The sequence below is a fragment of the Takifugu flavidus genome, chromosome 1 (assembly GCF_003711565.1).
Source record: "Takifugu flavidus isolate HTHZ2018 chromosome 1, ASM371156v2, whole genome shotgun sequence".
Taxonomy (NCBI): Eukaryota; Metazoa; Chordata; class Actinopteri; order Tetraodontiformes; family Tetraodontidae; genus Takifugu; species Takifugu flavidus.
In genome coordinates, this window is record NC_079520.1 from 11,405,758 (window position 1) to 11,425,950 (window position 20,193).

The 20,193-nt window shown below is 42.9% G+C and overlaps 1 protein-coding gene and 1 long non-coding RNA gene across 4 annotated transcripts; one reads left to right on the top strand and one right to left on the bottom strand.

Moving 5' to 3' along the window:
* Window positions 1-3,435: 3,435 nt before the first annotated feature.
* LOC130535154 (nectin-1-like) lies at window positions 3,436-19,830 on the top strand. Of its 3 annotated transcripts, XM_057050053.1 has the most exons (8): window positions 3,436-3,584; window positions 4,205-4,546; window positions 4,857-5,156; window positions 6,566-6,659; window positions 10,667-10,821; window positions 11,532-11,631; window positions 11,717-11,798; window positions 11,887-12,458. In XM_057050053.1, the coding sequence occupies exons 1-8, from the start codon at window positions 3,515-3,517 to the stop codon at window positions 11,902-11,904; spliced, it is 1,161 nt and encodes a 386-aa protein (XP_056906033.1). In that variant the 5' UTR covers window positions 3,436-3,514; the 3' UTR covers window positions 11,905-12,458. The 3 variants fall into 3 exon arrangements, with proteins under 3 accessions (XP_056906033.1, XP_056906051.1, XP_056906043.1); XM_057050071.1 differs by lacking the exon at window positions 4,857-5,156; XM_057050063.1 differs by lacking the exons at window positions 11,532-11,631; window positions 11,717-11,798; window positions 11,887-12,458 and adding an exon at window positions 19,044-19,830.
* Window positions 17,834-20,184, bottom strand: LOC130535354 (uncharacterized). Its single transcript, XR_008953092.1, has 2 exons — window positions 20,135-20,184; window positions 17,834-20,051 (listed from the first exon to the last, which is right to left on the bottom strand). It is a non-coding gene; the product is annotated as an uncharacterized LOC130535354 (long non-coding RNA).
* Between the last annotated feature and the right edge of the window lie 9 nt (window positions 20,185-20,193).

Genomic DNA, 20,193 nt, shown 5'->3' on the forward strand with positions numbered 1-20,193 from the left:
CCATTTAATCAGCAAATCAAATCACAGGAAATCAGAGTAGAAAGTATTTCTCCCTCATATTTTCCCTTTATATCATTTTTGCATGATAAATGAGCATCATAAAAACAACCTAGAAGAATTAATGTTGACCATCTAAACAGATGCAATGTTCGCGGTTAAACAAATACTCAATTTAACCGAGTATTTATGCACCTTTGGTTGCAATACTGAGTTTGTGTTGATGCTTCCGGATCAGGTTTGCACGTCTACACATGATTATTTTACTCCACTATGATAAAACTGTCGGCTTTTTTACAGACAAGTTCTCTTTTCAAACACATTGACCTTGTTTCATCCAGTCTGATCTGGTCAGTGGTTTTGAGTGCGACCACCTACAGAGACAAGAAATGACACCAAAGGTACAGACAACTACACACCGCTGGAGTCACCAGAAAGAAAAGTGAAACAGTCAAAAGTCTCTGATGACAGAAGTGAATGAAGTTAAATTCATGCTAAAATCTTGCAAATAATGTGAAGTGTTTTGCACGTTTAAAATTGGATTTTTAAATATATAACACTCCACAGAACACATTTGTAAAACAGCAAGATTTCATGAACCAGCTCCAAAAGCTGTATTTTTACAGATAAAAACTACAGCCAGTTTATCAAAGTGTACATGGATGCATCCAAATCCAATGAATCACTGAATATTTAGCGGTGTGCACAGGTGAGCCAGTGGACTCTAGATGGTATTGGATAAGAGAAATCAGACCAAGTAATGTCCTCGTGGAGTCAGATTCTGGTCGTGCATTGGTCAGCATGAAACACAACCAGTCAGAATCTAGACAAGATATAATACTGGAGATATCACATAAGCAACAAGGAACAAAGAGAGCAGAAGTAGAGGCTAAAATCATTTAGGTCCCAGCACACAGAGGAATTACAGGCAATGAAACGTCGAGTAGGTGAGGCAAGAGTGCAACAAGAAAAGAACAACTATCAAAATCTGTCACATATAGTAAAGATGAGATTAAACATATAGTCAGAGATGAACAAGAAGTAGCAGAAGCATTGGGATGAAGTGTCCCAGCTCAGCCCCCGTAGAGAGCAGGAAGAACGTATCCAGGAAGAGGGTTACTGGGGACTCCCAGCTGGGACAGTTATCATTACATTCAGGTTTGAGTCAGGCCTCCATCATGATACTTGTGGAATAATAACAGGTTCCACACTCAGACTTAGACTTACAAGCTTCCTCTTTTAAAAAGTTTAATGTCACTAATTCTGTAGTTGCAGTTACTATCCTAGACAGACAAATGATCATTTATGGGGTCCAAAACATGATCACCTGACAGGCCTCTGTCACCCCACTGGGTCATGGCCTCCTCTCCTCTCCTCTCCTCTCCTCTCCTCTCCTCTCCTCTCCTCTCCTCTCCTCTCCTCTCCTCTCTCCTCTCCTCTCCTCTCCTCTCCTCTCCTCTCCTCTCCTCTCCTCTCCTCTCCTCTCCTCCTGGTAGATCAGTGATGTTATTTCTTGTGTAGTTTTTCTGCTCCCACCCTCCTGTATTCATCTACAGGTATTGCTGCCTTCATTGATGTATTATTATTATTATTATTATTATTATTATTATTATTATTATTATTATTATTATTGGGGATAAAAGGTTTATATAAGGCACTGCCTCCAGCTGGCTTTAGTGGCTCCAGCTGGCTTTTCCCCCTTCGACGGTACGGCGGGGTTGCGGCTTATCTGGGCGGTTCGACCAACAAACTGTTTCACAAACTGTCTGGCAGCGCCAAGAAGGTTGGTGCTTCCTTCCGCCTAGAACGCTTTGCCGTAAGGGCACGCGCGCTAGTTTACCCTGGGCAGGTAAGGCGCAGCAATGCGCGTCACTGACTCCCCCACTCAGTCGATTAATGTAAACGGGGCTGTTCTTGCTGCAGTTGGCTGCCGGCTGGCGTCGGTGGGTCGCGATGCCCCAGCGGGAACCCCTCATGGAGTGGTGGCGCCATCAAACACAGTCGGCACGGACGACCTCGCTTACTGGACCCACTGCTGCTTTGGCTCGGTCCTTTGGTTCGGGATTCTCTCTCGCTCTCTCCCTCTCCCCTCGCTCCCCTTTGCTCGGAGAAACGGCGCTGAGACGTGGTGGTGCCGCCGAGGCGACCACGGAGCTTTTGCCTAAAGTAAATTGTATCAATTTATATTTACTGTTGCTTTTCGTTTCTTGGTTGACGTTGTGTTCTTTTAGACGACCTGGTCACCATTTATTTGCCTGTCTGTGTGAGGTGTGTGTGTGCGTGTGCGCTCGTCGCGTCTGATTGTTTATCATTGTAAATTTAATTGTTCCTTTTCTTTGTGGACAGGTGCTGCGGGCCACGGCGGGGACCCAACCCCTGGTGGAGGGCGTTTTCATCACCCCCCTCGTGTGTGGTTTTGTTTGCAGTAGCACGGGTGTTTTTAGTTTATCTCCCCTAATTGGGTTTTACCTGCAGGTGGGGCCTGTTGGATCGCGATACCTTTCAAGTGTAGCTGCCGATCCGCGTGTTCGTTGAATGAAGACTTCGAGAAGAAAAGTACCAATTTCAAAATGTATTTGACAATAGAACCAATTCCAGATACAAATATTACAGAGCTCCGGGCCAGTTCATAACCCTAGCAACAACAGAGTTAATTGTCAGGGCACGAAGTCTGACCACCTAACTATCCCTTGGCCCAGTCCTTTATAGTCACACACATGCAAATTCACAATGTCCATGCAATCCAATCCAGATCCCCCGCTGAGATGTCCCCGTCCTCTTCCTCCAGTCCCACTTGGTGTTGGTAGAGTTCTTCTCTTCCATTGTTTTCCCAGTGGCCAGATCCCATTCTTCATGCAAATGTGATCATCATCAACCCCCCTGATGTCGTATTTACAATGAGTGTTTGACACCCCCTGCCTGACTGGCTCCTGCCTGACTGGCTCCTGAGATAACAATAGAACAAACAACAATCCTGCAAATGTCTCTGTTCTTTATTTCATTTGCTAATGAGTCTACCTTGCCTAACTTCTAAGAGAAGACAGAAACATATGGTGAAACACATAACAAGATAAAGACAATTCTCAACAGGCCCCAGCCCTGTCCACCCCTTTTGTTAATTTAACTTTTTTATAGCTGCGTCATTTTTTGTTGAGTGTTGGATTTAATAAAATTGTAGTGCATAACCCTCAATCCTGTCTCTGCCTCTGGAATAGAACCTTATCTGCGTGTGCTTGTTCTCCGGTTAATTCCTGGGGTGAAATTCCCCAGGTGGCGTTGTCGTCAACCGATACACCTCTCTCCACCCCGCCACATTATTATTATTATTATTATTATTATTATTATTATTATTTATTATTATTATTATTATTATTATTATACTGCGTATCGTGGAGCACGTGAAGCTCTCCGTCTGTTTATCATGGAGAGTGACGTCACACAGACGAAGGCGTGACCTCCCCTGTACTAATACAAAGAAGCACAAACCGAGAGAAGTTTCCTCCATGGTCGGTTGATTATGTGTATTTTCCGCAACATCTTCATATTTGCGGTGGGCTTCCTGATGATCCTGGGAACAACTGTCGGAGGTATCAGCTTGTTATTTGCTATTGTGACTGTAGAAGCCATGAATGTAGGTCCACGATGTATTTTGGTAGAGATTAGGGGTTATTGTTTTGTGATGATGGAGATATAATTTGTTCTCATCGCGGATAGCGGGTCACATGGCGAGCTGGCGATATATGTGCACCCTCCCCGTTATCCCGAAAGGGGAAAAGCGGTTAAGAGGAGATTATTGTGACTCCAAACGCTTCTTCGTCATTGCTGAGTGAGAGAGCACTGCGCCATCAACTCGAATGCGGAAACGAGAGTATATTTATTTCATTATTCCAGGTGAATTTATTACCTTCCTTCTTCCAAACCACCTGCCAGACCACTGACATGTGAACCCACACCCACCCACCTCGCAAACAAACATATATATCTGTTGCATTCTTTTCCCAGTTAGTCTGTGAATTTCTTTATTTTGGTCTAAATCATCGGTTCATAATGTTGCTGCGAGTCAGATGAATTTTCATGTCTTTGTGTCAACCGATTATGGTGGAATAAGGAAAAACTGTTGAATTTAATTCATGAGACATTTTCCATTTCAGCCTGTGTGTTGCTGATTAAATAAGATTTGAATGAGACTTTTATCTCTATCTTTCAGCCCCGTCTGTGGTTGGAAGGGACGTATCGGTCATTCAAGGAGAAACAGGTGTCTTATTGTGCAATGTCATCGACACCGATGACTCTGTGGCTCAGATATCATGGGAGAGGCGTACTAGAGGTCACCCTCAGGATTCAGAATTCGTTACCATTACGCCAGAATTTGGACTAAAAGTTATAAATGGAGATGGTGACCGAGTCAAATTCATTGGAAACATTGATGATAAAAATGGATCTTTGGAGCTGTCCGGCATCACATTGATGGATGAAGGAATCTACACTTGTGCCTTCACTTTGTACCCCAGTGGAATTCCGGAGAAAAAGATATCTCTAAATGTTTTTGGTATGTATATTTGTGTGTCTGAAGCCTCTCTCACATGTGCACTCCAGAGAATGTTTAGAGCTGTGTTTGCTTCAACATCAGCTCCACCAGAAAATTCTGAAACTGAACCAACTAGCTACAATTCAATGTCAATTCAAGAGTCCCCTCTCAGTGATCATAATGGTGGGTGCATGAACCAGAATACAGTGTAGTAAACGATCATCTGGTGCACGACTTCAGGAATAGAGTGCATGTGTGAAAGGAGCCAGAGAGTGAAAGTCAGTGTCTGAAGTGACTTGTTTAACATTGGTGTGAACTGTGATCCTTCTAGTGCCTCCGGTTTCAAGCCTAGTTGACAATCATCCTGTTTTGGGTGATAAGGAGGTTTCCCTCGCTACCTGCACAGCTGCTGGTTCCAAACCACCTGCAACTGTGTCTTGGCTCTTTGGTAATTTACCAGGGAATCTCACAACTATTAGCAATGCTATTAGGCACCACAATGGAACAGAAACTACCTTTGGCTCACTTGTTGGAGTCCCATCCAGAAAACTCGATCAACAGTTGGTCCAGTGTGTCGTCACCAGTAAAGCCACTAAAGACCAAACTCTGCCCTTCACCATACAGATTTACTGTGAGTATTAATATTCCTCTAAACACCAATTTCTCACTCACACTGTTACCTCACATTGTGAAGATAGGAACAGTGTAGTAAAAGAACTGAACATGTTCTGTTTATTGTGTTAGATGCAGAGAAGCTTCCAGTTGTGGTAAAATAAATCTTCAAATCGCTACAAATAAACCTCTCTCCTTTTTAAAATGTCTTAATTTTTCTTTTAATCAGATTTACAGTGGGCTGTCAAATGATTACATTTTGGAGGAGATTAATGTCATTGTATCTGTGGATTATGGTGAATCAATATTTAAAAATATGGCAGATTCCACTCTGTTGTTTCAGAAATAGACCAAACATCATATTTGGATAAATACATGCACAAGAGCCTTAAAGCCCAACGAGCACAGGTCAGCCTTGAGACAGTACTTCAAGCTTGTTGTGCTTCAGAGACATTAAAACTTTGTGCAAATGACCATGTATTTACTAATGCATCCCTTTGTTTTTCTTTTCCTTGAACCTATTAAGTGGACCATCATGTTCTTCTAGAGAACCTTCTGGTGCCTTTGTGAAAAATTATTTAATGGCTAAAACAAGTACAGATGTTTAAAAATGAATATGAGACCGTGTTGTAGTCCTGAGCCACATGTATATTACACTGTAAAGAGAACTAAGCTAAAGTCTGTGAAATCTTTTGAGTTTTTACTTTGTTTCCTGTCAAATTAGGGAACACGGTGAGCTGCAGTCCTGGCTGGCTTATTTTTTACTATACATGTAAAATACGTGTTAATTTATCTCTAACGCCTCCAACCGTTTCCTGTGGTTTCGCAACATCAGTTAAAAAAGGAAACAGATATATCCGTCAGCTTTGTGTCCTTGAAATACCATGAAAAAGTAACGTGTAGATAAGTAACGAACTCCAACAACCGTTTTATTCAGTGGCAGGTGCAGATAAACGACAGTTAACGGAAAAAGGGCAGCTGCTCTCAACAGCGCCTTTGTTTGTACAGTGAGTGATGAAGCAGATAACACGACCCGTATGTTCCCTTATATGTGTGGGATGTTTTACACCCTAACTCATGTGACGTCACTACACACATGTCACAGCTGAGTGGCAACATGGATTTACAGTATTATTAGTGCAATCACAGCATAAATGAAGTCTGAAGAGTTGGCAATGCATCAACACATTTATCCTTTGACTTTTCTACTACACTCACAATAAATAATAACAGTTGTTATATGTCACTTTTTAAAAAGACAGAAGTTCTTCACACCTCATAGTAATTAAGTAAATATAGCATAATTAGTAAATAGGGTACATGTCGTGCCTCAGTCCAGAGGGAAGCCATGCAAAGGGTGATCCATTGTTCTGAAATGAACTCTATGTTTTTACTTGCAGCAATAACACAGCCTTTTTGTTTTTATAGTTCCTCCCTCTGAAGTGAATATCACTGAGCAACCAGATGGTTCTTTTTCCTGTGACACTGCTGCCAAGCCAAAGCCAGAGATTGTCTGGACCAGGTAGAGTGGTTGCAACCAACATCTGTTCATTTCTCTCAAAGAAAAACCTTGTTCCTGTCTGATGAAAAAGGCCAGTATTGATAATGGCTGATCAGGTTCAGCCTCACTCTCACCGTCACTATGGACTTGGATGAATAAATGCCCTCGTAGCCTATTCTTGAGGCTTTATATAAACTACGTTGTGACCATGACCTGGATCATAAATCCCTGCACTATGAAAGTAGGGACAAGTTCCAGCTCGTCCTCTTTTAGTTTCTTACTTTGGAAACCAAAAATAAATTGACATACCATAATGATTCCACCTTAAAATTGACTCTGTGTGGTGCAGGCACCTTGTGTCTCTGTGAATTGAGGTCTGCTGTCCAACACCACAATAAGCACATTTAAACTGGAGTGTTGAAGTTTAACATGTATATGAACAGATGTGCAATAATTACATTAAAAACCTGTGTGATAATAACTGTTCATTAAGACGTGTTAAAGCTATGCAATAATATATGTGCAAGAATACATTCACACATGTGAAACAATGTTCACTTCTGCAAATGGATAAACATGGCTCATTCCTAAATAGCACTATTGTAAATAGCTTTTCTGCACATCTTCTCTTTCGTTCAGTGCTCCCGTTGTTGCAGGCCCTTCATCCTGTAGTTGTTGTGTCCTTTGTTCATTTTATTTATTTATGTGTTATATTTCATGATTTACCTTCAGATAGTTTAAATGTATTAGTTATTTAAATGCAGTTACTGTATTTGAAGTTAAACAGTTTAGACCTTTAGTGTGTTTTTATCTTACATGTCAGTTGAGAAGAAAAGGCTCAAAGACACTGAGATGTTGAAAGTATTGTGATTTTTTCTTTGTTAGTACAAAGTCCAAAATTTCAAATTATGGCTCAAATAAAGGATCATCCCATCCCATCCTACCTAATATACCAGCCACAATGGCCTGCAGAGTATGGCAACGACTTGTCTTGTCCATCAGTCAGTGTGAAAGAGGTTTGTGGACAAACCAGCAAATGGGTCCAAAATGAGTCTTTTCTTTCTTTTGGCAGAGTTGGTTATCTGAGACTTGTTGATGGTGATTAAGGGATTCTTGGGTTCTCTGGCAGCTGAGTTGATCTGCCCTTCATCCTCACCTGTGGAAGTGGGGCTTTTCTTCATGCAGCAGAAGGATGGTCCTCTGCGGTGGTAGAGTGACCACCAGGGCCTGAATGAGATCACGGTGAAGAATAAATATCCCCTAACTCTGGCACCGTTCATGAGGCACAATTTCTCACCAAGCTTGATCTGAGGAGTGCCATCTCCTCATCTGTATCCAAGAATGAGACGAGTGGAAGACGGCTTTCGATAAGCCTCTTGGCCACTTGGTTTACCAGGTTATGCCTTTAGGTCTAACAATGCCTCCAGTCCTTGTTCATCGATGTGCTGAGGGATATGCTAAATAGATTCCTTTTCATGTACATTGAGCGTTTCCTTGGCTTCACAAACTTCTACGGTCAATTCATCTGAGACTACAGCAAGGTGGTGGCTACTTTGACGTGTCTGACATCTACCCTCAAGCCGTTCCAGTGGCTGAAGAGCATTCATCCATTTAAAGTCCTTGTTCACCTCCTGTCCCTCTGGACCCCAGCCACCAGTTCATCGTGGGGGTAGATGCTTCAGACATCGGGGTCAGTGCCGTCCTTTCCCAATGAGACCACACGGACCTTACTGACCAGGTCCCTTCCTGTCAAGAACCTGGCCCCTCCTGTTTTGTGTGTGCTGCCTCCTGGTCCAGACTGACCCAGGTTCCAGTGATGTTTCTCTCAACCGGCTTTTTGTTCTGAGTCAGTTTGCTAAGATGTTCTGCAGTGAGGACATTCCTCCCGACTCACCTGTCATCCTGTGTCTCGGCAGGACAGCCTGTCTCCTGGAGTTCTTTATTGGCTTTGGTGGACTGTGCCCATAACTCCTGTGTCCACCGTCACTGGGGTGTCTCCCTTCATGGCTACCCTGGGGGATCAGCCCCCTGGGGTTGATGTTCAGGAGGATGAGGCTGCATTGCCTCTGTGCAAGCCAACGTATGGCGCTCTGATAGTGTTTGGCCGCTTGCGAAACTCTCGGCAGTCCCAGAAGCAGGACAATCGGGGCAGAACTCTGGGCCCCTCCTGTTGGCCAGGCCAAAGTGTGTAGCTGTTCACACACTTTTGACCACCTCCCCTTTGTGAACTGGCTCCTCATTTCATCGGCCCCTTTGAAGTGAATCAGATTGTGAACCCCTCTGCTGTGCACCTTAAGTTTCCTCCTCCCACAAGCTGCATCCCACCTTCCATCTGTACTGAAACCGGTTTCTGATCTTGTCCCTCCTTCCGATCTCCTCCTCCCCACACGTTATTGACAGCGGCCCTGCATATGCCATTTGACGTATCTTGGATGTCCGTCAACGGGAACGAGGCCCCCAGTTCCTGGTTGACTGGGAGGGCTATTGTCCAGAGGAACAGTCGTGGCTTCCTCAGCACCACATCCTGGATGAGGGGCTGCTGAGAGCTTTTTGACCAGGACAAGCCGGGTAAGGCGCCAGGCGGTGCCGTTGAGAGGGAGGTACTTTCATAATCTTGTGTTTGAGGTGCCTTTAGTGTTTGTTTTGGTGTGTTTGCCCTGTGCTTTCCCTACTGGGAAAGAACTGCTCATTGTGGAACCGCCACACCTGCAGCTGATCTGGAGGATTTGAAGCCCTTGTTGATCAGCTCACCAGCATCAGATCTTTTCTTCTTTTCAGATCTGCCAGTGGTAGCCCGTGCTCATAAGACCTAAGAATCGGGATTTTCCTGAGAATATTTTGTTTCTTTCTCTTTCCTCCTGAGGTCAGCACTTCTCCCGACGCAAGGGCACTGTTCTCTTTGGCTTTTGTCACTCACTGATCTGCACCTTTTCATTGTTTCTTGTACCTTAACCTTTTACTCCAAGCTCTAGCTACTCTCTTTTGGTCTGTTTAATGGCTTTCAGACCCTGTTCTTGTGCTTCCAATCAAACCTGCTTTTCTTCTTGCTCTCCGTTCTGCCATATGTGTGCTCTCTTTGTCAGTAATGACTGTTTACCTTAGCTTGGGGAGTTTACTCTGGCCTTACCCTGCCTTTTTATCTAAGGTGCTCAGTCCTCAGTCCATTAAGTACTGGAGGTGGGTTCATCCTGTCTCCTATTCTCAGACAGAGTGAGACAAGCTGCTCATGTCCAGTTAGGTCATTATGTGTCTGTTTGACAAGTACTCAGCATCTGAGGAGGTCTGACTCTCAGCTTTTTGTCTGCAGTTGCAAGGCAAAGCTTGGTTATATGTTTCGTTTGTCACATTAGTTGGGTGATGTTATTTCACATGCTTATGCTGAAGGGGGGTTCCTGTGGGACATTTGTGCTGGGGCATCATGGTCTGCCCCCCAGTATTTGTGCATTTTTACAGGGTTAACATTACCTGTTCAGCACCAGTAGGTGCTGCTCTGCTGTCTGTTGCTCAGCTTGGTTCAGGCAATCAATGTCCTCTGTTCCTTCTGAACCTTTTGGTACGAGTTATCCATTTAAGACCAGAGTGGTGGTCAGAGCGATATTGGAACAGATAGTGGGTTATGAATGTGACTGTGGGTCTGTGAAACTAAAGGATGGCATCACAATCATTGTTGCTCAGAACACTCTGAGGCGTTTAAGGTATGAGGACGGACTGGAAATGATCCCCACGGCATGATGACCCAGCAATTACAATTCTCTACCTCTAATAATAATAATAATAATAATAATAATAATAATAATAATAATAATAATGGTACATGTCATTAACAAATTAGAGCTGTCAAAGTATCACATTTCTTCAATCACCATCACAAGATAACTGAAACATTTAAGATTAATTGTGTTATATTCAAATATTGGTACGTCTATTTGTATAAGAGAAAGCAAAATGTAACTTTAATTGAACTCCTCAGTTGCCATTATTTTTCTGGTCTCTTGTTTCAATATTGAGGTTTATTTTGATGTTTTCAGGATTGATGGCTCATGGCCAGAGTCGTCTGTCACTGTTAAAGATGGAAGACTTAAGTTCTTGACCATGGATGCGTCCCTGAATGGCCTTTACCAGTGTGAGGCTTCTAACGAATATGGCTCAAAGTACGGCCGCCTGTATGTCCACAATAATGCAGGTGAGCTTTGGTTTACAGTCTTCAGCTTTTATTTCCACTGTGGAGTTTCCATTTATTCTGTGTTTGACATGAACACAGCGGAGAACTCACCCAGGCCCTGAAGCTCATAGAGCTTTAGACAGTCTTTTACCCAGAAACATGACAGGAACTTTAAACAACATGCACTATTCCTGCTAATCTAGTTGACCATATCTACACACACGTGAATATTCCCAGAATTGAATGTAATTATTGTAAACGTTGAGGTGGAAGTGACGTCCCTAAAGGGTGCAATACTGAAAAAAGCAACCTTTGGATCTGTGTGATCATCCTGCATATCTGGTGACATGTTTCTAACTGGTAAAACCTCTTTCTGCCACAGATGTTCTGCCTTTTGAAAACTTGGTTAAATTCTGTGTCTGAGACATCTTTGCTGATTAAAAAGATTTCTGTTTCAATAATTCAGCTTCAATTTAATAATGTATTGAAACACAGTTATTTTAGATTGATTAGTTGTAGCAGCATGATGTTTTAAGCATCTGCATCAGCTGGTCCTCACAACCTTTTTTGAAATGGTGACACGTATGGATTCATGCATTACTGTGCACCGAGCCTGGCACACAGATGCCCGGAGAATTAGAACCTACCGGAAACACACTTGTACTGGGTATTAGCTTAAAGTGTCACCATTTACTCTGACATTATAATGTCTTGAATCATGTCATCTACAGGTCATTGTACAGATTGTTGGATCTTGTTTGGCCTTTTAATTTCAATTATTGTTGTTGCGGGTGTGATCCGGTTCCTCTGCACATCTGGGAAACTTAACAGGTAAAATTTACAACAACACTACACAAGCTCAAGTAAATATAAGTATATATGATACAATCAAAGTAACATGTACATGTCTATGAAGCATACCATTACTCAGGCCCTGGCAAGCAGTCCAAACAATGGCCAGCACAACCACTAGAGAAGTTCCAGCAGGAATAGAAGTGGTATGAGTTATTTGTGTGTTTCATGCTGTTTGTTTTGTCTCCATTTTGTATATTTTTGATGTTCAAATTAATGAAACTTTGTCTTTAGGAACCTGCCTCCCTTTGAGATGAAGCTTGCAGTGATTCCTCTGGTTTGGTTCACGTTTAACCCTTTCACAGGTTTCAATAACCGTAGAATCTACAGCAGTTACATGTAGGTTACTGAAGGTCGAGAAGAAATTAGACCTGAAAATAAACATAATTTTACATGGAGTACAAGGTACCGGTATCTAAGAAACCTGAAGTTAAGAGAAACCTCTATTAATTTATTTTGACATTAAGCATTCTGTTAATCTGGAAAAATGGAAGTTCAACAATGTTCATTGTACATTTGTTTTCCAATAGCTTTTACATTTAGGTTGTTTTTTCTCTTTATGTTTGACATTACTGGTATTTAGTTTTTCAAGCTTTTTACATTTTTTTTACTTCTACTTGTGTACCGTAATAATATTTGAGGTTTTGTTTATGCTGCACCCACACTACCATTTTAATGTAGCTTTAATTCCGTTTTTACCTATTCTACTTGATTCCTATGACTACTTATTTTGATGCTAGTTTGTGGCAGCTACTCATACAAGTACTATGATCAGCATCACTATATGTATAAAAGCTTGACAAATACTCTTCTGCTGTTTTTGTTCTGCTGTTTTCTGAAGCCCTTCATGACACACAGACTCCAGAGCAGATTAAATAATGGGCAACACAAACCTACTAATTTTATCTGTTATGCCAGCTGGTTGAAGGTTATTCTTCTTTTCTCACAAGTTTCATTAAATCCACTCTGAAAGGTTCACAAGTCAAATCAGGGGGGTTTCCATTTGAGTTTATAAATTGCCTTTGTGAGAAAAATAGATTTCACTTCCTGAGTGCAGCTAGCAGGAAAGAAAGGATTATTTCTGGGAGTGTCCAAAATTAAGATTAAGATTAAGATGAACTTTATTCATCCCCGTGGGGAAATTGAATTATAGTAGCAGCGTAGGCAGAGTAAAGAGACAGAAAAAAAATGAAGAGCTGGACAGCACCAGGGCCCAATAAGATCCACGCCTACTGGCTTAAGAAGCTGACTGCACTCCATGAACGCCTGGCAGCACAAATGAACCAGCTGCTAACATCAGGGGACCACCCAGAGTGGCCAACCCAAGGCCGGACAGTCCTCATAATGAAGGACCCCCAGAAGGGCACAATACCGTCCAACTACCGGCCCATAACCTGCCTCAGCACCACATGGAAGCTCCTATCAGTCATCATAGCGGCTAAGATCAGCAGGCACATGGATCAATACATGAGCAGAGCACAGAAAGGCATAGGCCTGCCTGGATTGATTACAAGAAAGCCTATGACTCAATGCCACACACATGGATACTAGAGTTCCTAAAGCTGTATAACATCAACAGGACACTAAGAGAGTTCATCCAGAACTCCATGAAGCTGTGGAACATGACTCTGGAGGCCAACTCAAAGCCAATTGCGCAGGTGAGCATCAGATGTGGCATATATCAAGGACATGCTCTGTCCCCCCTGCTGTTCTGCATAGGCCTAAACCCCCTCAGCCAGATCATCACCAAGAGTGGCTATGGGTACCAGTTCCAAAGTGGAACAACCGTCAGCCACCTCCTCTACATGGACGACATCAAGCTGTATGAAAGGTGATCGCAACTAACGGGGTTGAACTACCTGAAGGGAACATCACAGATGTGCAGGACAGTTACAAATACCTGGGGATCCCACAGGCAAATGGTAACCATGAGGAGGCAGCTAGGAGGTCAGCCACAGCCAAATACCTGCAGAGGTTAAGACAGGTGAAGTCAGCTGAATGGTAAGCACAAGATCCAGGCCATAAACACCTACGCCCTGCCAGTAATCAGATACCCTGCTGGCATAATACCCTAACCACTGGAAGAGATACAAGCCATTGACATCAAGACACGGAAGCTCCTCACCATGCACGGAGGGTTTCACCCTAAGTCCAGTGTCCTGAGGCTGTACACAAAGCAAAAGGAAGGGGGCCGGGGACTAGTAAGTGAAAATACAGCACAGAGGCACTAATCATGGCTGCACAAGAACAGGCCCTGAGCACCAGAGCAATAGAGGTCAGGGTCTACCATACCAGACAAGACCCCAGGTGCAGCCTGTGTGGAGATGCCCCTGAGACAGTCCAACACATCACAGCAGGGTGCAAGATGCTGGCAGGCAAGGCATACATGGAACGGCATAACCAGGTGGCTGGCATAGTGTACAGGAACATCTGCAGTATGGGCTGGAGGTCCCAGGGACCAGGTGGGAGACACCTCCGAAAGTGGTGGAGAACGAGCAGGCCAAGATCCTGTGGGACTTCCAGATCCAGACTGACAAGATGGTGGTGGCCAACCAGCCTGACAAAGTGGTGGTGGATAAACACCAGAAGCCAGTGGTGGTGATAGATGTAGCAATCCTGAGTGATAGCAACATCAGGAAGAAGGAACACGAGAAGCTGGAGAAGTACCAAGGGCTGAAGGAGGAGATGGAGAGAATGTGGGGCATGAAGGCAACAGTGGTCCCAGTGGTGATCGGGACACTAGGGGCAGTAACACCCAACCTGAGTAGATGGCTCCAACAGATACCAGGAACCACACCAGAGATCTCTGTCCAGAAGAGTGCAGTCCTAGGAACAGCTAAGATCCTGCGCAGAACCCTCAGACTCCCAGGCCTCTGGTAGAGGACCCGAGTCTGAAGGAAGGAGGCACCGCCCAGGAGGGCGAGGAAGAGATTTTTTAATATATATATAATATATACATATTATAAGCATATATACATAAATACAGAATAAAATAGAAATAAAATTACAACATAAACATTACACAGTTATTGTTATTGGCTGGGTTAGGATGAGTTATACAGTTTGATAGCGGACGGCAGGAATGACTTCCTGTCCCGTTCCTTAGAGCAGCGAGGCTGCAGGAGTCTGCTGCTGAAGCTGCTTCTCAGTTTGTCCACTGTGTTATGGAGGGGGTGGGAGGGACTGTCCATGATTGTCCGCAGTTTCAACACCATCCTGTCCCTCAACACCTCGTCTAAGTTTGCAAGTCTACAGCCAACAACAGACCCTGCCTTTTTAATGAGTTTGTTGGCATCCTTTGCTTTATGAGCCATTGAGCCATATATGAGCCATTGTGAAATAATAAAGTTGTAATTTTCAAATTGTTGGATCATAATATCAATATTAATGATCATAAATTTATAGACTTTGAAATCCTCAATGGAAAGAGAGACTTAAAACCAAAACTCCACAAAATCCACCAGTGACATTTAGGAAGAAAACGTCAGTTGTTTAATTGTAGCTTCAGCATCAGAGAAAATTTCTATTCAAGACACACTGGTAAAACCCTGCTGCTCTCACAAGAAGTCCATTGTGTATTTGACGGCAGCTGCCTTCTCAGTATAACACAGTTATCTATGGCATGTAAACCCTCTGGGAATGTAATGGGCGTAACCCGTGACTGAAAAAACCCAACTTAATCTGTTGCTGCCATTCCCTGTCTTCATGGAAGCGGCCTTTATTTCTGATTGCAGACTGGACTTTGGAAAACAAACATTTAGTCATGGTGACTGAAAAAGCAGGATGTTTGTGTGCCTTGTCAGTCGTTAAAGTTTTCTTTAGCGAAGAAAAACAATTCCAAACAAATCTGATTTCAAATACAGAGGATATGACTGTCGGTTAAAAATAACAGGGCAGGAAGCAGACAAGTAGCACAGACAGCAGCTGTGAAATATACATACATATTTGTTTTTAAAGAGAAGCGTAAATGATCATAGAATTATATTATATCCCTAGTCTGCAGAACAGCTTGTAGTGTGTACCCCGATACGTTAGGTGGCAGCAAGTAACTGCTGTAGCCATAACGTGAAAAAGAAGAAGGTACAAACACGTGACTGCCGCGTTGGGGGCGGAGCCTTCGCTCATTTCTATGGAAGTTGCTGCGTGACGTGTCACTATGGCGACATGCTCCTTCATGGATGTTCATAGATCAGTCTCTGTCCTTCTTGATGGATCGTGGGATCCGGCAGGCATGGCCTTGTTCTGCTTTGACAATGAGCCCTTTAAAGTTTAGGTAATGACCTGACTAGAACTCAACTAGCTGACAATACCACTACATTCCTGTAGAGGGCAGTAAAGACCAAACAAATGCTATTGAGATGATTATCCTCTCCACAACAATCCTAATATTTAAAAAAATAAATGAATCAAACACATAAAAGCTAAGTATGATAGAACTGTCTGTCTGACATGCTGTCTTCATACACTGGAGAAAAGATGCATTTCTTATTAGTGGGCACCTCTTGGTTTGTGCACCTTCTTGCTTCCTCAGACGTTGTAAATATTTGTACCTGTATGTACAAATGTATCCTCTGGGATTAATAAAGTTGATCAAATCAGTTACATCCCAGGTTCAGGCCTAAATATATTTAGGTTATTCTTGGCCCGGAGTCACTGAGTGCAGGCACTAACTAGTTCTGGTTTCTAATAGATAGTGTATTCTGGACTGGGGGGGGGGGGTTGGGAGGGGGAGAGACGGTGCTGACCATCACTCCAACATTCACCGGCCAGCCAGATTCTCTTGGCAAGGCAAGCAGAACAAAAATGAGCTTTTTGAGAGCGGTATATACACTCATTTGCCTGAAGGTGCCAGCAACTCTCTGGCTGTTGACCTCTCTAACAAGCTGTATGATTCCTCTTAACTGCCCCAGCTGAGGGCTGGGAGCTAGGATTGGTAAACTGCTGAGTGGGCAGGAAGAAGGGAGGATCTGTCAACAGTTTGCAGCAGAGGCACAAATGGGAAGGCTTCTCTCACCACTCTCTAAAAGGATTATCCAACCTTGTGGCTAAGGGAACCAAGTAGTGCAGGTCAACAGGCTCATCTCTGGCAGCTGCTTCATCCTGAAATGGATCAATCAACCTTTTGGAAAAAACCTTCTTGTACTGCTGGATCATTCCACTTGGAGTCAGCAGCTGGGGCCCAAACATCCAGTGCATAATCATATATAGAGCAATTAGCTTGCAGTAGTTTCAGTAGCCGACTTGAAGCATTACTTTCATGTCTAGGGTGATCAAATCCTCCCAAAATTTGGCCTCAAAATCCTTCCCTCCTAAAAGCCCCAAAAACCTTCACAACACAAGGATTCTGCTGAGTCTCTGTGAGTGCTGGACTCTGATTTCACTGTAGCTGCAAAAACTTGATGAGTCTTGATGAGAACGCTCATTTATTTAATCAGCCATCGGCACTAAGGAGGAGAACCAAGCCCAGCCAGGGAAAACCTGAGGGAGAGCTGAAGGAGGGCTCAAGCACACAAGGTATAGTCCACTTAGTTACATTGAGGACATGATCAGCACGCTCAGATTTCTCCCACTGAGAAAACGCTAATGTCAGTGAACAGAACCACGTGTGGACCAGAAGCCGGACTCAGACCTGTTCAGCTGTACTTTTTTATTGCTGCTTCAACAGAGGTGGAACTTTGAATCAATAAACTGATTCTATGTTACATGAACCCTTTAATGACAGCAATCTAAGTAAATTTCAATCAAAATACAGAAAAGCATAAATATTTAAGACAGAAAAGGAAAAAAACCACCGTTGTTCTTGTAACTAGTATTTAACCCCTCAAACGGCCGTTCTGTTCTGATGGCCTATAGACCGTAGATTGAATTGAGCCTCTCCACGTAGCGACTCCTCTTCCTGTTCTCTGTACTTCTGGTTGTTCTCATCTGTGGTTCTGTGGTCACCTGCAGAGACAAGAGACGTGACACTAAATGTACGTGCTTCCTGAGGGACAGAAGTAAAGCACTAAAGCTTCTAAAATATATGAATAACCACTGACCTCCCCTCCTGAACCAGGTTCAAACTGATCCTCTACTGGATTCTTTGACAACATGTGTTTTCTGAAGAGACAGAACTTTTCATGGACTCAAATGCAACCATTTAATCAGCAAATCAAATCACAGGAAATCAGAGTAGAAAGTATTTCTCCCTCATATTTTCCTTTATTTCACTTTCTATGCACAATTAATAAGTATCGTGGAAAAAAACTAGAAGGAATTAATGTTGACCAGCTAAACTAGAGGTGTCAAATACCCAGTGGGCCAAAAATGGGACAAAGTCGCGGACCAACATTAATAATTATTGGGAAAAAAATCTTCCTTCAGATATAACAATGAACCTTTTGATATGGACCCAAACTAGTTTTGCTTAACAACTGAACACCAAACCAGCAAAGCTAAACACTATACAATATATAACTTAACATTTCACACATGCAAAATCAAAATTCAAATAAAACACACACATCACTGGCATTCATTTCTTAAATAAAAATTGTATGACTCTTTGTGTTTGCAGCCTTCTGAATTAAATTTCAACGATAATCTTTTTCCACATGCTAATTATAAATGTAATGTCTTTCATCTCTTCTACTTTCTGGTGCCTTTGAGTCATGGCCAGGTCCTTGTGTTTGTCTTGGTGTTGCGTTTTATAGTGTCATCTGATGTTGTCCTCCTTGTACTCCACATTGGCTCCACATACGATACAGACAGGCCCATCATTTACACATGTAAACAGATATTCTGCCTCCCATTTGTCCAGAAAGATGCTGTTTTCTGCCTTTCTTTTTGGAATTTTTCAGAGGGGTAGCGCGGTGCTAGTATTAGCATTAGCTTATAAGGTTACTATTTCTTTGTGGGTTTTCTTGGTAGTTGGCAAGCAACAAATTGGTGCATTACCACCCCCGACTGCTGTGGAATGTGGATATTTGCACAAAAACACCAGCAGAGCGTTCTGGGATTTGTAGTATTAACAGTGCATGTGCTTTAGACGATAATACCGGCGGGGCAGCTCTAATAGTCATTTGTTATGACTTTGCGGGCCAAATCTAATTGCATTGCTTCCCACATTTGGCCCGTTTGACAACTATGAGGGAAACAGATACAATGTGTCGATGCTTCCTGATCAGGTTTGCATGTCTACACATGGTTGTTGTACTCTGCAGTTGTTTGTACAATCAAATGCTCAAATTATTTTCCCCACATTCACCTTCTTGTTTTAAAACCAGTTTAAAGTGTCTCTACATGCTTCAGGTCTCCGCTTTGCTGGAATCTCCTCTAAATTCAGATCCATCCTGCAGACTAAAACAGATTCATCCTCCTGAGATTTTCCATGTTTGTTTTGCTGCATTCAGGTTTCTGCCTTCTCAATCCTGAGGGGACCTGCTGCAGAGAAGCGACCACACCTGCCACCACCATAATTCCCACTAAGGAGATGTGACATGCAGAGGTTGGTGTCCTCTAAACAGACCCCCATATCTTGGGCTCATCAGCCCAATAAATACCTCTTCCTGGGATTCTTTCAGATGTCTTTGGGTGATCTCTGACCGAGCTTGTACTCTGGAGTAATCAAGGATCTTCATGGCCTGAGCCTAATTATCTAATTTCCTTCTTTCAAAATCACTCAGTTTGTGACAATGACTCTACCAGAACATTTAGACAGGCAAAAAAGTGTGAGATTGTTTCTGCACCCTTCCCCCTGACTTGTGGGTTTCTGTGGTATCACTCAGATTCACGACACTCAGGTCAACTTTTTTTGCAACTCAGATTTTTGGAAAATCATTTTTTGTCCAAAATGAACACTATAATCATGCAAAAACGGTGACGATAATCTGTGTAGGTCAAAGAAAATTGAGAGTGGAAAAGTTGCTGCACTTTAACAGCATTTGATCTTGTTGTGATAGTTGTTACAGAACAAAATGAGCTGACACGTTCATTAAGTGTTGAGATGTGCTGAGGAGAAAACATGAAGTAGCAGCACTGTAGGTGTGAAAACCCAACTCATTCTAAAGATGGAAAATATCAGCTTAAAAAACCCTTTCAGCTACTGAAATACACCCCTACAACAAGTATTGTGTACAACCACGGAACTCTGTGTTGTAGAACCAATTAATGATAAATAAATGTGTCCACACATCAAAATCAGTCGTCTGACCCAACTGAATCTGCCCTCATGCACCAACGCTGCTGCTACACCGTCTTCATTTATCATCACCTCCAGCAAGACTGACACACAGGAGAGCTGAAAGCTGTCATATGGACTCACCTCCAGAGGCAGACAGTCAGAGCGAGGACACACACCAGTAATGCAGGAACACACACGAGGAGATATAGAAAATTCCCCACTGGGTTAGAACTGCCTTCTGCACAAAACCATGTGTGAAAGGATTAAAACATCAGTGAGAGCTTTAAACAGATGAGTAGCTCTGTCTTCATCTCTGCCTACCTTCACCTTCAGGTCCCTCAGACACAAGTAAATTCCACACAATCCTCCTCATTGGCCAC